The sequence below is a fragment of the Magnolia sinica genome, chromosome 17 (assembly GCF_029962835.1).
Source record: "Magnolia sinica isolate HGM2019 chromosome 17, MsV1, whole genome shotgun sequence".
Classification (NCBI taxonomy): Eukaryota; Viridiplantae; Streptophyta; class Magnoliopsida; order Magnoliales; family Magnoliaceae; genus Magnolia; species Magnolia sinica.
In genome coordinates this window covers 15,102,049-15,120,085 of record NC_080589.1, presented here as the reverse complement: position 1 = coordinate 15,120,085, position 18,037 = coordinate 15,102,049, and the positions used below count along the sequence as shown (strand labels likewise).

Genomic DNA, 18,037 nt, shown 5'->3' with positions numbered 1-18,037 from the left:
TATTGGTTAGCCGAGGTAGAGTGGTATTTTGATTACATGAACGTGTGGAAAGAAAAAAATGAAGTTAATTGCGTTCAGTGGTCTATGCATTGGTTATAACTTGAGCTTAATAGTGTAGCTCAATGACAGGAATGTTTGTATACCAAAGTAATTTAATAATACTCGTAAACGCAAGAAATGATAAAGAGAAGGTAAGTAGTCCTATGTTGGTCTATTTCATATACAGGTCTATTACTGGTAACATTTTTGGCATTTTTAGTCACTGATCTATTTTTATAAATTTTTTTATAATTCATCATCATGTGTAATTTAGCCCCATGAAATTTCATTCATCTAAAATTTCAAAAAAATTTATCTAAATTCTACAAGTACCAGCTGCCTGAAACTAATAGTTTTTTATACGGTTTATAAAATGCCTTAAAATTAACCTACTTTGAGTTTGATTTTTATTTATTTTGCTATAAAACTAGACCCATTAAGGTTCAATTTGGCTCTTAAATCACCTCAATCGGACTTGTAAAAAATATATTCGAATTTTTGAAGTCAATGTATTGAATCTGTCCACAACTAACTGTTGTTGACCAGCGGTCCAGGGTCGACCGGGTCACCCTATCCAGCGGCCCGGGGTCGACCGGGTACCCATTTTCAGCGACCCAGGGTCGACCAGGTCAAGTTGGAATTAATCGGGGCCCCCTTTTCATTCTTTTCCAACAACATGGGGTCGTTTAGAGGTGGGTCGTTGCCGACACTTTCATGGCAAAGATGGACCAAAGAAGGACCGATTGAAGTAGGAAGTGATCAGTGTAACATCCCGTCCAACCAGTACAGTGTCCTGGGGCATCCACGTAGGACTTTCCGCAGGACCGTTCATTTAAACCATTCGCGATGGGGTACCACAAGCAAATCAACCTAGGATTAGCCATTAGAATAAACCAGACGGGTCATGACAGGACCCGGTGCAGGCCGTCAAGCCAGATGGCTCGTTTGCACTTAGCAACAGCCCGTACGAGCTACACTGCGACGCAGGAAGGTCAGAAAACTCTAAAAATGAAGGGAACCATAAATCTCACTGGGCTTGTGGACCATTGCGGACCACGGACCCGGTGGACACCCAGAAGTGGGATCTGGCACTGGCTAAATGTGTCCCACCAATGTCAGGATCAGAATCTGGCACTTGCAAATGAAACCGAGATACCAGGCTATCCAACTGTCAGATCTCTTCTACATTTACGGTGGAGGTCTAATGAATTTTCCTACAAGCGTCTACAAACTCTGGGACCCAATCGGGGAACGGTGACCGTCGATCACAAATCGGACACGTACGACCAAACCCCAGATCCGATCGTCCTCAAATTTTGCATGGCCCTTCATCGGGCCATGGAGTAACTATCCCATGAATTTCATAGCCAGAGGGCCACCAAAACCACTCCAATCACCAGAATGGACCTCACAGGGCCATTTAAATATCGGAACCATTGACTCAAACCCCATAACCGTTCATCCGTTTATTCCCAAATTTTATATGGCCCCTCATTGGGTCATAAGGCACCTACCCACCAAATTTGGTGGCCAAATGAGTGTTAGGACCGCCCCTAGACCAATAGGAAGCCCTAGAGGGCCATTGTAGGCATTTAACGAAACTTAAGGCCAAAGGGCCCAAGTCTAGGAAACAAAACCCTAACTCTCTCATAACTTCCTCCTTTACTACAACCACCATGGAGTAAAGAGAGAGAGAGAGAGAGAGAGAGAGAGAGAGATAGCAAAGGAGCAAAGGAGCAAAGGAGAGAGAAGAAGGTGTGAAGGAGAACAAGGTGGACCCTAGATCGAGGTGGGGCCCGAGGGAATCAAACCCCACAACTCCCTACCTCTTCTTCAAGGAGAAACTCTCCACCACAACCACACCATTCGTTCCATGATCATCTAGGTAAGATCTTTTATTTTTTCTTGAAACCCTTGAGTAGAGAAGAGATTTACATGGGGTTCTAACATACAAACGTATGCTTTAGGGATTCCGGCCATTCAACCCCAATGATCCACGCTCCTAGGTCGTTCCCAAGCCTTCAACGAATTCGAAGGTGCGGACTATTATTCTTAGGTAGCCTAGCACCAATTTTAGTATAAGCTTAATGATTTTGATCGTTTGGATGCAATATTTGAAATTCTATAGAAACCCTAGGAAGTATATGTTTGTGAAATTGTATGGATTTGCATGTTTGACTCTCTTGATGTCGTTCTTGCCTCTCACATAATTTTGTGTATGTATGATTACATGATTATGCCTTGTTTGATTTCTCCATGTATTGTGCCTCATAGTATATATGATGTCATTTCGCTTGTAAATATGATTTCGTAATATGGGGGAAGTACTTAACTTCCTCATAGGCCCACACAACTCACATACACTTGTTCATGATAGCGAAGCTTGCTCATTGAGAATATGTGATTTGTATGATTGAGATGCATGAAAACATGATGTGATATGCTAGTTGATAACTTGGATTGTCGGTATGTCATGGATCACCAACACACTATTGGGTTGGTCAGGAACAGGATGAGAGACGGTATTTCCATCGGTAGGACTATACTATGGCAAAACCTGTGGGTTTGGGCGGGTGTGTTCGGCTGGCTGTAGTTCGACTACATGTGTCCCTTGTGCCCGATGTCACTCATCCCACGCTCGCCTGACTCGCGTGGTCTAGCCTACTGTCTGACCAACCTTGTTTGTTAACTATGTTTGCTCACACATGTATGGAACCTGGAACACCCTACAATCGTTGTAGCTCATTAATAACCCACTCGAAATTGGTTCACAGCCTTGTGAGTCAGGCATGGTGGAATAGGACACTGTGTCTGAGCTGTCGGCCTATGCTGGGGTACCGCGCCTCCCCGTAGTGACCACGAGCGATCCCTTCTCTCGGCACTCCTCATGTGCTTGAAGTCGGGGATGAGGAACCCAACGGGATCACGGACTGCGGGGTCTCGGCCTCACGCATTGGGGGGTCTTGGCCTCGCACCCACTTTAGGGCATTAATACTTGGGGTGTACCAGATTTCCCAATCTACTGGATGAATGGACCTAACTAATAACTCGGCTAACACGATCGCATTGCATCACACTAGTTAGGGTGACGACTCGGCAGTCGAGGTCGCACTGAGGGAGTGTTGTCATACGCGATCGTTAGATGGAGTCGCTCGAGGGAGTGTTGTGGCGAGGGCATGCATCATATCTCCTGCATGCATGCACATTAATAAGATTAGTTAGATGTTTATGCATGACTGCTTTTCATTGAGGTCATATTATAATTGATGCCTGTGATAACTTAAGATTAATAGCACCCACTGAGTTGATCACTCACTCCCACTCTGGGATGGTGTTTTAAAACATCAACTAGACCCGTTCATGGATGCAGGTGACTCAGGGCTGAGGAGCCTGGCGAGGCGAGCCTCGACGAGGAGGACGAGCTATCTTATTTCCAGTTGATGGACGGCTCTCCATCGGCTTGATGGGCAGGATTGGGATTGCTGGGCTGTGAGCTCAGCCGTGTTATTTTTTGGACATAGTATTCTTTTGTTGTTTTGGTTGGGCAATGCCTTGTGCGACCCATTTATATTTTTGGACCTGTATATATGATAGGTTTCTTTCATTTCAGGAGACTTGTGTGGTTATATTCATGTTCTAGGAAATTTCAAGCTGCGCAATTAAACCGGATTAAATGTACATTAACAAAAATCGGTTATAAGTGACTCTCGAGAACTCGGGAGTTGAGCGTATGCGCGACCCCCGAATTCCAGGGCGTTACAAGTTGGTATCAAAGCATGGTTTGGAATCCCTTGGGTCATGGGTCATGAACCCACTAGCGCGTCCGCTGACTTAAGAATAGACGCAACAGAAACTTAGGAATATAGGAACCATCCTAGACCCCGAGCCTACGATCTTAGATGGAGGGTAGGCCTTCTAACGAGTTAGGATCAGGAAGCGAGGGCGAGTAGCGACGCTAAGAGACGAGTTCGAAAGTCATGCGGTGTTTTAAGGCGCTGACGGAAGTGAGCCAGAAACCTGAAGAATTGACGATCGGGGACCGAATCCAAGTCCGAATGAGCTAGGTCCTGACCAAAATTGATGGTTCCGACCCATACGGGGATAGATACTTAGGGACGGATGAGAATTTACCGAAATAGAGAAATGGTGAAAAGGGGAGGATTTTGGCCCCTGACTGGGAGGATTCTCGTGAAGCCACTAGGCCCGTTGCGTAGATCGGCTTCTCCTACCCCAAAAATCATATATGGCACTTCCCGGGGGGCTTTTTCGACGCCCGAAAATGCCGAAAAATGGTTGGACCTGTAAAACCGGGTGGTCCCCGCCGACCGTCAGCGTGCCCCCCCCCTTTGCACAGCGGGGCGCGTGGCCCCCGCCAGGTGTCCAGGGGAGCGCGTGGCCCCCGCCGGACCACCCTTTGCTTGGCCCTCTTAAAATTCTGAAAATGGGAATGGGTCCCACGGTTGTGCACTTGAAAAACCTCCACCCCCTCTCTTTCATTTCACTCCAAACACCCCCAAGAGGAAGCTCTCCCCTCCAAATCTCAAAAACACACATCCCCCATCTCTCAAATCCCTCAACCCCCATCCCTTTTTCCCCCTTTCTTCAACAAGAACCTTCTTCCCTCAACCCATTTCCTCTTCCTCATCTCTAACCCGTCTTCCCCAAACCCATTCTTCAAATTTCACTCCACCATTTTCAAAAACCCATCCATAAAACAAACTCCAAACCCATCTCAAGATACATTTCCAACACCCATCCTCAAATCCCTCACCATTCACCCATCTACTCTTACAAAGCCATCTTCCAAAACCCTCACCTTTCACAACCCACTTCCACCCTCTTCAAAACCCTATTCCCAAACTCTTTTCCAAGCCCCATTCTCAAACCCTTTTCAAAACCCCATTCCAAATCCATACCCAATCCACATTTTCTCCATCCTTTCACAAAGCCATTCCCAAAACCCAAGCTATAACCCCTTTCTAAAGACCCGCTCACCTTCAACCGAGTAGGATGGCATTCTTTACCACCATTGCCTCATTCTTCACTATTCCAGTAGTCCTTTCCCTTATGGGGAAGAAAAGAGCAGCTCCTGAGAAGGCGGGGCCAAGCCAAGAGCGGCGTAGTAAGAAGAAAGCTGATCAGAAGGGGGATGCAAGCTCGAAAATCTGATCCAAGAGGCGGAACGATTCCCAAAAGGATGAGGTGCTCGTTGAAGACTTGAAAAATTTTCGCATGCACCAAGTCACCTTCGAGGCCTCCGTGGAGGAACATCTGCTAGTTAATAACTCCCTACTCAATTGACTTATAGAGAAGGATTGGGGCCCCATGTTTTATGTAGGCGGGCAGGCCGATGTGGGGCAGGCTAAGTGACACAGGGATGAACGTGATGAGGATAACTACTCCGAATCCACGGAGCTTCTCTGGACTCCTCACAGAGACTTCTCGAATCCACAAGGAAAGAAAGCGAAAAATAGAAATAAATTCTAATAAATTCAAAATTGATTAATTGATGAATAAAAACGAGTTCACAACCCTTTAAATAGGGTTACCAAGCAATGGGAAAGAAATCAGAATCAAACTACAACTCAAACTCCTAGAATCCGCGACTTACTATAAATAGTAAACTTACTATTTATAGACGGTCGTGATGTCTACTAGTGCGTGAGGTTTTCGGCCAAAAATAGTAAGTGTCCTATTTGGCTTCACCAAACCGTTCTCCTAATTATTCTAAGCTCTTTTCACGTTGGGCACAACTCCTAAAGCCTGACAGATGAAGAGTTATAATCAAACTAAAACTTACTATTTATAGTAAAAACGAAATTAAAACAGGGAAACGACCGTCGATCTAGGGGTTTTTCGTAATTTTGGGCTGCGCAACCCAGCATAGCTGGGTTGGTTGGCTTCAGTAGCTCGTTCTACCCCAAAATCATATATTTTACGTCAGGTAACTCATTTCGGATTGCAAGATACGCCCAATTTAAGGTTCGATGGTCTAGATCACTTCTGTCGTCGACCGAGCCTTTTTTGATCCATCTTGGCCATGTAACTGTCCGCGACCCGCTCTACATCAGTAAGATATTTTACACACGAATTAGAAACCCTCAATTTGAGCCCCTTGGATTCAATATCATAGTACGTGGCAAGGAGGTCCACTTGGGAGTTGAGGATTTTGCTGAAATACTAGGAGTACTACTGGGGGAGGTGCAAGTCGATGAAACGAATCTCGAATCGAGGGAAGCTTGCGATGAACAGACTCGCTTCTTATGTGGCCGTATTGCCCCCTAGATGCGAGAGGTCGGCTTGTACGCAACATCCCTGGCCCCCGAATATCAGGTACTCCACCGCATTGCGACTTACAACATATACCCGAGGTTGAAGAACCGCACCGAGTGCTCCCGCTACATGGTAGAGTTCATGTATCAGGTGGGTCATGGAGCAAATGTGTGCGCCCCTAGCACCGTGCTCTACCAAATTGTGAAGGCCGCAAGGGCGGTACGAAAGGACGTAGCTCTTCCTTTTGGCCGTTCGGCCTGCCACATAGCCGAACAGTATGGGATAGGCGGATCGGACGGGAACCCCGTACCCACGAAAATCGTGGGGGATAAGATGCTAAACTTCATGGGATTGGGACCCAAACAGAAACAGGCCCACATTGACAAGTACAGAGATGCCGACGAAGGGGAAGAAGAGGGCGACGAGAGTAACGAAGATGAGGATGAGGATGAGGAAGAAGCTGAAGGGGCGGAAGGAGCAGACGAGATCGAAGAAGCTGGCAGGGAGCCACTTACCATCCCAGACATACGTGAGCGCTTAGATTCGCTCAAAGCAGAGGTGGCAGAGATCAAAGAAACCCAAGCGAGGAACTAAGCGAAGCAAGAGAAATGGAACAAGAAGATGCATCGGGTCATAAGGGCCCTGATCTGTTGCAGCAAGGGAGAAGAAGCATCGCCACTCTCGCCCGACTCAGACGAGTAGCGGCACCGCCTTGCCGATAATTAGTAGGTTGTTATAAGTTACTTAGGTCTAAAGCCCTTGTACTAGAAATACTTAGGACCTTTGCTTAAGTAGATGGTATTTTCTTTTCGTCCGGCATGTTTAGAAATGATTGTAACCCATGTAGTGCCCTGTAATTAGCCGTACTAACGACATTTTGAAATTTGTGTGGATGTGTGAATTGCATTGCAAATTTCTTGTCACCATGAGAATACTTGTGTATGTGTTTGCCTATGTTTGTGAATAAGATACTTATGATTCCTGTGAAATTATGTATGGCCTTGGTATGCAAATGTTTAAAAACATAACCTATCCAAGAACATTCTTCTAGGAAATGGCTCCACGACCAGAGGGTCGATTCATCCGCCTACCTCATGGCGTCTTGGTCGAGAGGGACCAAATCCCCGACGATCAACAAGGCACACAATGGGCTAGCGGTTCCCAAAATACGGGTAGTACCACCCAAGAGGCGGTCCCAAATGCACCGCCACCGTAAGCCGCGTCACCCGTACCTCTCCCGCCACAGGCCATGGATCAAATGGACCAAATGTTGCTCCTTATGCAACAACAACAACAAATAATGGCCACTAGTATGCAGCAACAACAACAGATGATGGTCACTATGATGAGAGCCATGACCCAGAACATGGGTATGCTGCCACCGGTGCAACCCGGCTTGGCTGCTCCCGCAGCCAATATAAACAACTTATTTGAGCGGTTCCAGCGGTACAGGCCGCCTACGTTTGCAGGCACCCACCGTCCCAAGGAAGCGGAATACTGGCTCAATCGGGTCACCAAACTGCTTAGGCCTCTCCATTGTACCGAGGCAGAGAGCGTTGAAATCCTTTCCTACCTCTTTGAGAAGAAGGCAGACTTATGGTGGGAAAGCGTTCTCCGCTCCATCCCTGAGGGCCACGTGTGGACATGGGAGGCATTCGAGGCTCGCTTCAATGAAAAGTACTTCCCTCAGACGTACCAACATGAGAGGAAAAATAAATTCCTCCGCCTCCAACAAGGGGGCATGACAATAGCGCAATACGAAAATCGATTCATAGAATTGTCGCGCTATGCTTCTGAGATGATCGCCGACGAGGTGATTAAGATGAGGCGATTTTCGGCAGGGCTAAGGAGCGATATCCGCTCCAAGATGTGTTGTGCCAGTATCAGAACATATGCCGAGCTCGTCGAGATGTCGATACGGGTGGAGCAGGATGAGGAGCGTGTCACATGGAACCGTTCATAGCTAGGGCCACGAAACAGGAAGGAGGGACCGTCCTCTTCTTTTTCGGGAAAAAGGTCGTGCCCTAACTCTCCGCCTCGACTGGCCACCACACTGGCCCCTTCTGCACGACCTCCCAGACATGTAGGTACTGTAAGAGGGCGGGTCACTCTGAACCCTACTGTTTTACCAGAATAAGGGATCTTGGCTTCACGCCACCGCAACGCAACACCAGGCCCCCACAGCAGGCCTTGCAGATTCCGCCCCTACGGGCAATGGGGCCTAGCCAGCAGTTTCGCGATCCACACCACCTCAAGTTAAGCCGCCACAATGGCCCATGCAGTGGCCAAACTTTCCACAACAGGCTCGGGTGCATGCCCTAGCGGCCGATGGCCAAGATGCAGTTATTCCCAATCCTACGGCCTTCGAGGCGACGGCTCATGTTCAAGGTATTCCCATATTTCTACTAGTGGACACTGACACTACTATTTACCTTGTATCGCATGCAACCGTTAAGCGCTTAGGGCTACGCCTCACTCCTATCATAGGAGTGAAAATCATCGCCACCGCCGGAACTGTTTCTGATGCGACGAAGATGTGTTGTGACTGCCCCTTAAACTTGGGGGGCAAGATGATACTCATTGATCTGATCGCAACTAAGATTTTTCATTACGACGTCATCCTAGGTATGGAATGGTTGACACCGATGAAGGCAAAAATCGATTATGAAACAAGGACAGTGAAGATATACGAGGGCGACGAGTTCCCTTCACGTTCCCATTCCAGGTCAGCCACCAAGAAAGAATTATGTGTTATGCTTCATTGGAAGAGGGTTATGATGGGCCCTCAATAACGGATATACCCGTGGTCCAAGATTTTTGGGACATGTTTAAGACCATACCTGGACTTCCACCTCAACGTGAGATAGACTTCACGCTGGTTCCGGGTGTCAAGCCCATCTCCTTGCCTACTTACCGCATGCCCCCATGTGAGATGGAAGAATTGCGGACTCAAATCGATAACCTGCTAGAGTCTGGCTTCATCCGACCCAGTGTATCGCCATGGGGAGCCCCAGTCCTATTTGTAAGGAAGAAGGACTGATCTTTACAACTATGTGTGGATTACAGGATATTGAACCAAGTGACGGTTCGGAACAAGTACCCGTTGCCCAGAATTGACGATTTATTCAACCAGTTGAGGGGTGCTCAATATTTCTCAAAGATCGATCTACAATCAGGGTACCATCAGCTGCGAGTTAGGGACGAGGATATACAGAAAATGGCCTTCAGGACCTGTTTTGGCCATTATGAGTTCCTAGTTATGTTGTTTGGGCTCACCAATGCCCCAGCGGTCTTCATGGACCTCATGAACAGAATCCTTAGGCCATTCTTATATAGATTCGTCATCGTGTTTATCGAGGACATATTGATTTATTCAAAGAGCCGTGAAGAGTGTGGAGAATATTTAAGGGCGGTCTTTGAGACCCTAGAGAAAAATCGACTGTTTGCACAATTTAGGAAATGCGCCTTCTGGAATGAGAAAGTCAAATTTCTGGGACATGTAGTGTCCAAGGAAGGAATATCTATGGATCTCGCCAAGGTGGCGGCAGTACAAGATTGGAAGCAACCGAAGTCGGTTACGGAAGTGCGAAGTTTTCTCGGTCTCGCCGATTATTATCAAAGATTCATAAGAGATTTTTCAAAAATAGCCCGGTCGCTATCCCAACTGACACGAAAAGACCTCAAGTTTGCCTGAAATGGGAAGGCAGAGGCGGCCTTCCAAGAGTTGAAGGATAAACTGACGTCAGCACCTGTGCTCGTATTACCCGAACAGGGGGTTAAGTGCACCGTATATACCGACGCTTCTCGCGTGGGCTTGGGTTGTGTACTCATGCAAAGGGACCGAGCAATTGCTTATGCTTTATGACAGCTAAGGAAGTATGAGGAGAACTACCCCACTCATGACCTCGAACTCGCAGCGGTAGTTTTCGCATTGAAAATATGGAGACACTATATCTATGGTGATAAGTTTAAGCTCTTTTTCTGATCATAAGAGTCTCAAATACATCTTCACCCAGAAGAACTTGAACATGAGACAGCGTCGCTGGATGGAAACGTTAAAGGACTTTAAGTTCGATGTCTCATATCACCCTGGCAAGGCCAATTTGGTGGCGGACACCTTGAGTCGCAAGAAGACAATTGAATTTGCGGCCCCGCTAATGGTGAGAGAGTGGGATATGGTGAAATTCGTTCGAGACTTTGACATGAAGCTAACCGTGGAGGAACCGTACAAAGTCGTAGCCCACATTCAGGCCCAGCCGCTGATTAACGATAAAATCATTGGAGCCCAGGAGGGCGATGAGTTATTGAAGAAGATGAGATAAAGAGCAAGGAATGATAGGAAGTCTGAATGGAGGATCAGTACCGATGGAGGGTTGTGGTACCGAGGCCACCTCTGTGTTCCAAATCTTCAGGGACTACGAGAAGAAGTCCTAAATGTCCCTCACAACTCCAAGTTAGCGATGCATCCGGGTAGTACCAAAATGTACCAGGATCTAAAGTGAAATTATTGTTGGGATAACATGAAGAAGGAAATAGCAGAGTATGTGTCCCGATGCCTCACGTGTCAACAAGTCAAGGCCGAGCACCGCCGACCCCCAGGCCTATTGCAGCCTATGCCCATTGCCGAGTGGAAGTGAGACTTCATATCTATGGACTTCATTGCCGGTTTGCCCAAGACAAGGAAGGGGCATGACTCGATATGGGTGATTGTGGACAGACTAACCAAATCAGCCCATTTTCTGTCGATCAAGACATCTAGCTCCGCCGATGATTTGGCCAAGCTGTATATTAAGAAAATCGTGCAACTCCATGGCGTCCCGTTAGAAATTGTGTCGGACCGAGGCACACGATTCACATCGATCTTCTGGACCCGCATCCAAGAAGCCATGGGAGTGAAGTTGAAGTTTAACACCGCCTTCCACCCACAGATAGATGGGCAAACCGAGCGTGTGAACTAGATTTTGGAAGACATGTTACGGGCTTGTGTCCTGGACTTTCAGGAAAGTTGGGACGATTGTCTCCCATATGCCGAGTTCGCCTACAACAATAGCTTCTAAGCTAACATCGGTATGACGCCTTACGAGGCTTTGTATGGGCGTTCGTGTCGAGTCCCGCATTATTGGGAGGAAATCGACGAGAAGAGTTTGCTGGGACCACATTTGGTGCAGATCACGACCGAGAAGATTGGAATTATCCAGCGCCGCCTCTTGACGGCTCAAAGTAGGCAGAAGAGCTATGCCGACACAAGGCGGAGGGACTTGAAATTTGAAGCTGGGGACCACGTATTTCTCAAGATCTCTCTAATGAAGGGCGTTTTATGCTTCGGCAAGAAGGGAAAGCTCGCGCCATGGTTCATCGGGCCATTCCAAATTTTGGACCGAGTTGGTGCGGTTGATTATCGCTTGGCCCTACCTACGCCCCTCGTCAGAGGGCATAACGTCTTCCATGTATCAATGTTGAAGAAGTACGTCCCCGATCCTTCGCATATCATTAAGTGGGAGCATGTGGAACTCAAGGAAAACGCCACTTACATTCTCCAACCCACTCGAATACTTGATAGGAAGGAGCAGGTCCTACGCAACAAGGTCATCCCATTAGTCAAGGTACTATGGACCCATCATGATGAAGAGGAGGCCACTTAGGAGACGGAAGTAGAAGTCCGTAAGCATTACCCAACCCTGCTTCAGCAATACGAACAGGTACAAATTTCGAGGACGAAATTTATTTGTAAGGGGGGTAGATTGTAACATCTCGTCCAACCAGTACAGTGTCCTAGAGCGTCCACGTAGGACTTTCCGCAGGACCATTCATTTAAACTATTCGCGGTGGGGTACCACAAGCAAATCAACCTAGGATTAGCCATTAGAATAAACCAGACAGGTCATGACAGGACCCAGTGCGGGCCGTCATGGCAGATGACTCGTTTGTACTTAGCAACAGCCTGTACGGGGTACACCGCGACGCAGGAAGGTCAGAAAACTCTAAAAATGAAGGGAACCATAAATCTCACTGGGCTTGTGGACCATCGCGGACCATGGACCTGATGGACACCCAGAAGTGGGATCTGGCACTGGCTAAATACGCTCCACCAATGCCAGGATTAGAATCTGGCACTTGCAAATGAAACCGAGATACCAGGCTATCCATCGTCGGATCTCTTCTACATTTACGGTGGTGGTCTAATGAATTTTTCTACACCCGTCTACAAACTCTGGGACCCGATCGGGGAACGGTAACCGTCGATCACAAATCAGACCCGTACGATCAAATTCCAGATCCGATAGTCCCCAAATTTTGCATGGCCTTTCATCGGGCCATGAAGCAACTATCCTATGAATTTCATAGCCAGAGGGCCACCAGAACCACTCTAATCACCAGAATGGACCCCATAGGGCCATTTAAATATCGGAACCGTTGACTCAAACCCCATAACCGTTCATCCGTTTGTTCCCAAATTTTATATGGCCCCTTATTGGGCCATAGGGCACCTACCCACCAAATTTGGTGGCCAAAGGAGTGTTAGGGCCGCCCCTAGACCAATAGGGAGCCCTAGAGGGCCATTGTAGGCATTTAACGAAACTTAAGGCCAAAGGGCCAAGTCTAGGAAACAAAACCCTAGCTCTCTCATAACTTCCTCCTTTACTACAACCACCAAGGAGTAAAGAGAGAGATAGAGAGAGCAAAGGAGCAAAGGAGAGAGAAGAAGGTGTGAAGGAGAACAAGGTGGACCCTAGATCGAGGTGGGGCCCGAGGGAATCAAACCCCACAACTCCCTACCTCTTCTTCAAGGAGAAACTCTCCACCACAACCACACCATTCATTTCATGATCGTCTAGGTAAGATCCTTCATCTTTTTTCTTGAAACCCTTGAGTAGAGAAGAGATTTACATGGGGTTCTAACATACAAATGTATGCTTTAGGGATTCCGGCCATTCAACCCCAATGATCCACGCTCCTAGGTCGTTTCCAAGCCTTCAACGAATTTGAAGGTGCGGACTATTATTCTTAGGTGGCCTAGCACCAATTTTAATATAAGTTTAATGATTTTGATCGTTTGGATGCAATATTTGAAATTCTAGAGAAACCCTAGGAAGTATATGTTTGTGAAATTGTATGGATTTGCATGTTTGGCTCTCTTAATGTCGTTCTTGCCTCTCACATGATTTTGTGTAAGTATAATTACATGATTATGCCTTGTTTGATTTCTCCATGTATTGTGCCTCATAGTATATATGATGTCATTTCGCTTGTACATATGATTTCGTAATATGGGGGAAGTGCTTAACTTCCTCGTAGGCCTAAACAACTCACATGCACTTGTTCATGATAACGATAGCTTGCTCGTTGAGAATATGTGATTTGTATGAATGAGATGCATGAAAACATGATGTGATATGCTAGTTAATAACTTGGATTGTCGGTATGTCATGGATCACCAACACACTATTGGGTTGGTCAGGAACAGGATGAGAGACGGTATTCCCATCAGTAGGACTATACTATGGCAAGACCCGTGGGTTTGGGCGGGTATGTTCGGCTGGCTGTAGTTCGACTACATGGGTGCCTTGTGCCCGATGTCACTCGTCCCATGCTCGCCTGACTCGCGTGGTCTAGCTTACTGTCTGACCAACCTTGTTTGTTAATCATATTTGCTCACACATGCATGGAACCTGGAACACCCTACAACCGTTGTAGCTCATTAATAACCCACTCGAAATTGGTCCACAGCCTCATGAGCCAGGCATGGTGGAATGGGACACTGTGTCCGAGTTGTCTGCCTACACTGGGGTACCGTTCCTCCTCGTAGTGACCGCGAGCGATCCCTTCTCTCGGCACTCCTCATGTGCTTGAAGTCGGGGATGAAGAACCCGACGGGATCACGGACCGCGGGGTCTCGGCCTCATGCATTGTGGGTCTTGGCCTCGCACCCAGTTTAAGGCATTAATGTGTGGGGTGTACCAGATTTCCCAATCTGCTGGATGAATGGACCTAACTAATAACTCGGCTAACACGATCGCATTGCATCGCACTAGTTAAGGTGGCGACTCGGCAGTCGAGGTCGCACTGAGGGAGTGTTGTCATATGCGATCGTTAGATGGAGTCGCTCGAGGGAGCGTTGTGGCAAGGGCATGCATCATATCATCCTGCATGCATGCGCATTAATAAGATTAGTTAGATGTTTATGCTTGACTGCTTTTCATTGAGGTCATATTATAATTGATGCCTGTGATAACTTAAGATTAATAACACCCACTGAGTTGATCACTCACTCCCACTCTGGGACGGTATTTTAAAACACCAACCAGTCCCGTTCATAGATGCAGGTGACTCAGGGCTGACGATTTATCTTATTTCCAGTTGATGGACGGCTCTCCATCGGCTTGATGGGCATGATTGAGATTGCTGGGCTGTGGGCTTAACTGTATTATTTTTTGGACATAGTATTCTTTTATCGTTTTGGTTGGGCAACGCCTTATGCGACTCATTTATATTTTTGGACCTGTATATATGATAGGTTTCTTTCATTTCAGGAGACTTGTGTGGTTATGTTCATGTTCTAGGAAATTCCAGGCTGTACAATTGAACCGGATTAAATGCACATTAACAAAAATCGGTTATAAGTGACTCTCGGGAACTTTGGAGTTGAGCATATGCGTGACACCCGAATTCCAGGGCGTTACAATCAGGACCGTCAGAACCTTAAAACAGTCGTATGTCGCAAACCGTAATGAGTTTTTCAACATATCATATATGATTTTAAGGTAGGAGAATCTGATTTAGCCAACCAACCCAACAGATTTGCGAGATTCCATCAAATTGATAGTTGAAAGTTATAACACTCCGGTTTCCAGAACTCAAGTATACTACTCGTTTTTCAAAAACCCGAACGTTAACCTGTAAATATCCCAAATTTCATATACATTTTTTTCTTTTTATCATAGTTAATAAACTAGCGGGACGGAAGTGAATCAAGTATAAGAGGGAGTCCAAATATACATAACCAATATTTCAAGCGGTTACCCGAAAACTTATACAAACCAATGTCTTAACATTTACAAACATAACAATATAAATTAAAATACAAATAAAATCAGGAATGGAGAGTCGCAAGATCATCTGGCTCCTCTCATTTCATATGAACACCAGCATACGCATCATCTGCGTCTCTGCACACTGAATACGGTTCGATAGCGTCAATGGCTATCCAGTGAGGTATAACCCCCAAGATTTATCGTATCATCAAGATAATTAACCACAGTTATCAGAGAATATATAACAAATATTACACAATGATTATCATGAAAATCAAGTAAGGTTCATCAAATACACATTCATTAAATAAATTACAGCAGATAATCTTATTTAAATGCATGGATGTATGCATATGCTTACAGACCCGGGGATGCACATTCAGCTGGTAAAAAGTCGCCCAAGGAGAACTAGACACTCAGAAAAATATTCAAAGGTACACCCAAGAAAAACTAGCCACCCGGAAAAGACAATGCAACGAGGTCGCTCAATGAGAATTAATTACCCGAAAAAGTACACAAAGGCACGCCCACGGAGAACTAACCACCCGGAAAAGACCAAATAATATAAATTGCTCAAGGAGAACTAGTCACTCGAAAAAGTACACAAAGGTATGCCCAGGAAGAACCAACCACCTGGAAAAGACCATATGCCATGAAAATGCATGATTAGCCCAACCATTATTATTTCAATTTCAAACCATCATTTTAAGAAAGCTCAAAGGTCACTATGGGGGATTTGTCACCGAGCATAGGCCGACAACTCAAGCATAGTGTCCCATTCCACCATCCCTGGCTCATGAGGCTAGCAAATAGGGTGTTTAAAGGTAACCTACGTAACTAGTGGCCAATCGTAGTTGTATAAGTGCAACATACCACCGCAAAGTTATATAAAATAAACCATTAAAGCCTCATAGGGCAAATATTCTAACAAAGCTGCAAGGGCCAAATGTTCAATTTAATGATCCGATCAGAAGGGATTATTCCCTAAAAGCCATAGGGGCCCAAATGATTCATGAGATGGTAAATCCACACCAAACATTCCTTTTAGCCTATTAGACACAATGGCCACTAATTCGAGGACCTTCAAGCATTCTATCAAGTAAACACCTATAACAAATTAAATTACGTCTAATATCGATAGCGCAAGCATGTTTAAAGCATTTATTTTAAATCAAAATAGAAGTATTTAAATCACATCGCATGTTCAAATATTGAATTAAATTTCAAATCATCAATCATTTATAAGAAATCAAATCAATAAGAGTGATGAATCACATTGAGCAATCAATAAGATAACTAAAAGAAGATGAATAAACATGCTAACTATCAAGATGAAGGAAAGCTTGAAGGGTGATCCTCACCTTTAAATTAGATGATCGCAACATGAATGCTCCAATGCCTGAATTCAACTTGAACGGGTTAGATCTATGTTCCACACACACCATTTACGGTTTAGATCTAAACCTCCAACCTAAGTTGATTTTTGACCCACTTCATACCTACAGATATGCACCTAGGAGATTTAGATTTCACACTCTGTGAATTTAAGGATTAACCAATTGAACTTAGAATTTGCATAATGAAATTAAGTCTACTTACCTAGCCTAACTAGACTAACTCAATTAGATTAACATGCTTGATGTTTCGATTCAATTACCAAATGATTCCATCATGGAGAGAGATCAAAGGCATAGACTAAATGCTGGACTAGAATGAACAATGACTAGCTTTATAAAATTCAATGGATCCAATGAAAACTCACCGAGTCAACTCGGTAAGAACTGAAGAAAACCACCATCTTCTCCTTCTTCCTCCTCTATCTTTCTATCTCTTCTCTTTCAAAATGCCCGCCGAGCAAGTTTTCTAGACTCAGCAAGACCCGCCCTGACTTGGTGAGTTTCAGCTGAGTCAACTCGGTAGCAGCACTCCTCTCTTTCCTCTCCTCCTTTCTTCTTCTTTCATCTATTTCTCTCTTCTTCACTCTTTGTATGCCCTAGCTGAGTCCCTACTCAGCCTGTATTCACCATGGCTCGACCGGATTAACTCGAGCCAGCGAATCACTGACTCGCCCGCCATCACTCCTTGCACACACTGATCTTCTTCCTTTCCTTTCTTTTCTTCTTCTTCTCCGCTTTAAGGATCCAGAGGTCTCTAAGCGTCGCTGAGACTTAGACCAGCGTCTGAACGAGCTCAGGCCCAACTGAATTACATGGTGCTGACTTGGTAATGGACCCCGTAGCAAAATGAGGTGCTGGACGAGTTGTGCTTCATTGTCTCCCTCTTCTCTTCTCCATCCTCTCATCCACTCTCTCCATTTTCTTCCTATGCTACAACCAGCAGTAGGTCGTGAAAACTCCGCCCGAACCCGGCGAGTCAAGCTGATGAGGCAGCGAGCTTGCGGCAGCTCTACCTCCCTCTCGTTCTCTCTCTGTTTTTTTTTTTGAATGTTTGCCCTAGAAGGGGGGCTTGTATAAGCATCTTTGTCCTCCTCCTAAATAGTTCGCGACTGCCTAATTGCTGGATTATTTATGCTAAGCCAGTTTCAGACCCGACGTAATGCGAATGAAAATCTCGCAGATCTAATTCGTGCTGCACTGAATGGCTTGCGTGGCCCTTATCAGACACCAGGGGTGGATCTCTGGGACCTTGGTCCACCTAATGGACAGTTCGGATCGACGAATGGGTCCCATCAT

General features: G+C 45.9%; 1 protein-coding gene across 1 annotated transcript; it reads left to right on the top strand.

Moving 5' to 3' along the window:
- Positions 1-7,612: 7,612 nt before the first annotated feature.
- On the top strand, positions 7,613-8,275 carry LOC131230430 (uncharacterized). Its single transcript, XM_058226356.1, has one exon. The coding sequence runs from the start codon at positions 7,613-7,615 to the stop codon at positions 8,273-8,275; it is 663 nt and encodes a 220-aa protein (XP_058082339.1).
- Positions 8,276-18,037: the final 9,762 nt, after the last annotated feature.

What these genes read in the sequence shown, in the direction of transcription:
- LOC131230430 (XM_058226356.1), top strand. Translation starts at nt 7,613, where the DNA reads ATGGCCACTAGTATGCAGCAACAACAACAGATGATGGTCACTATGATG.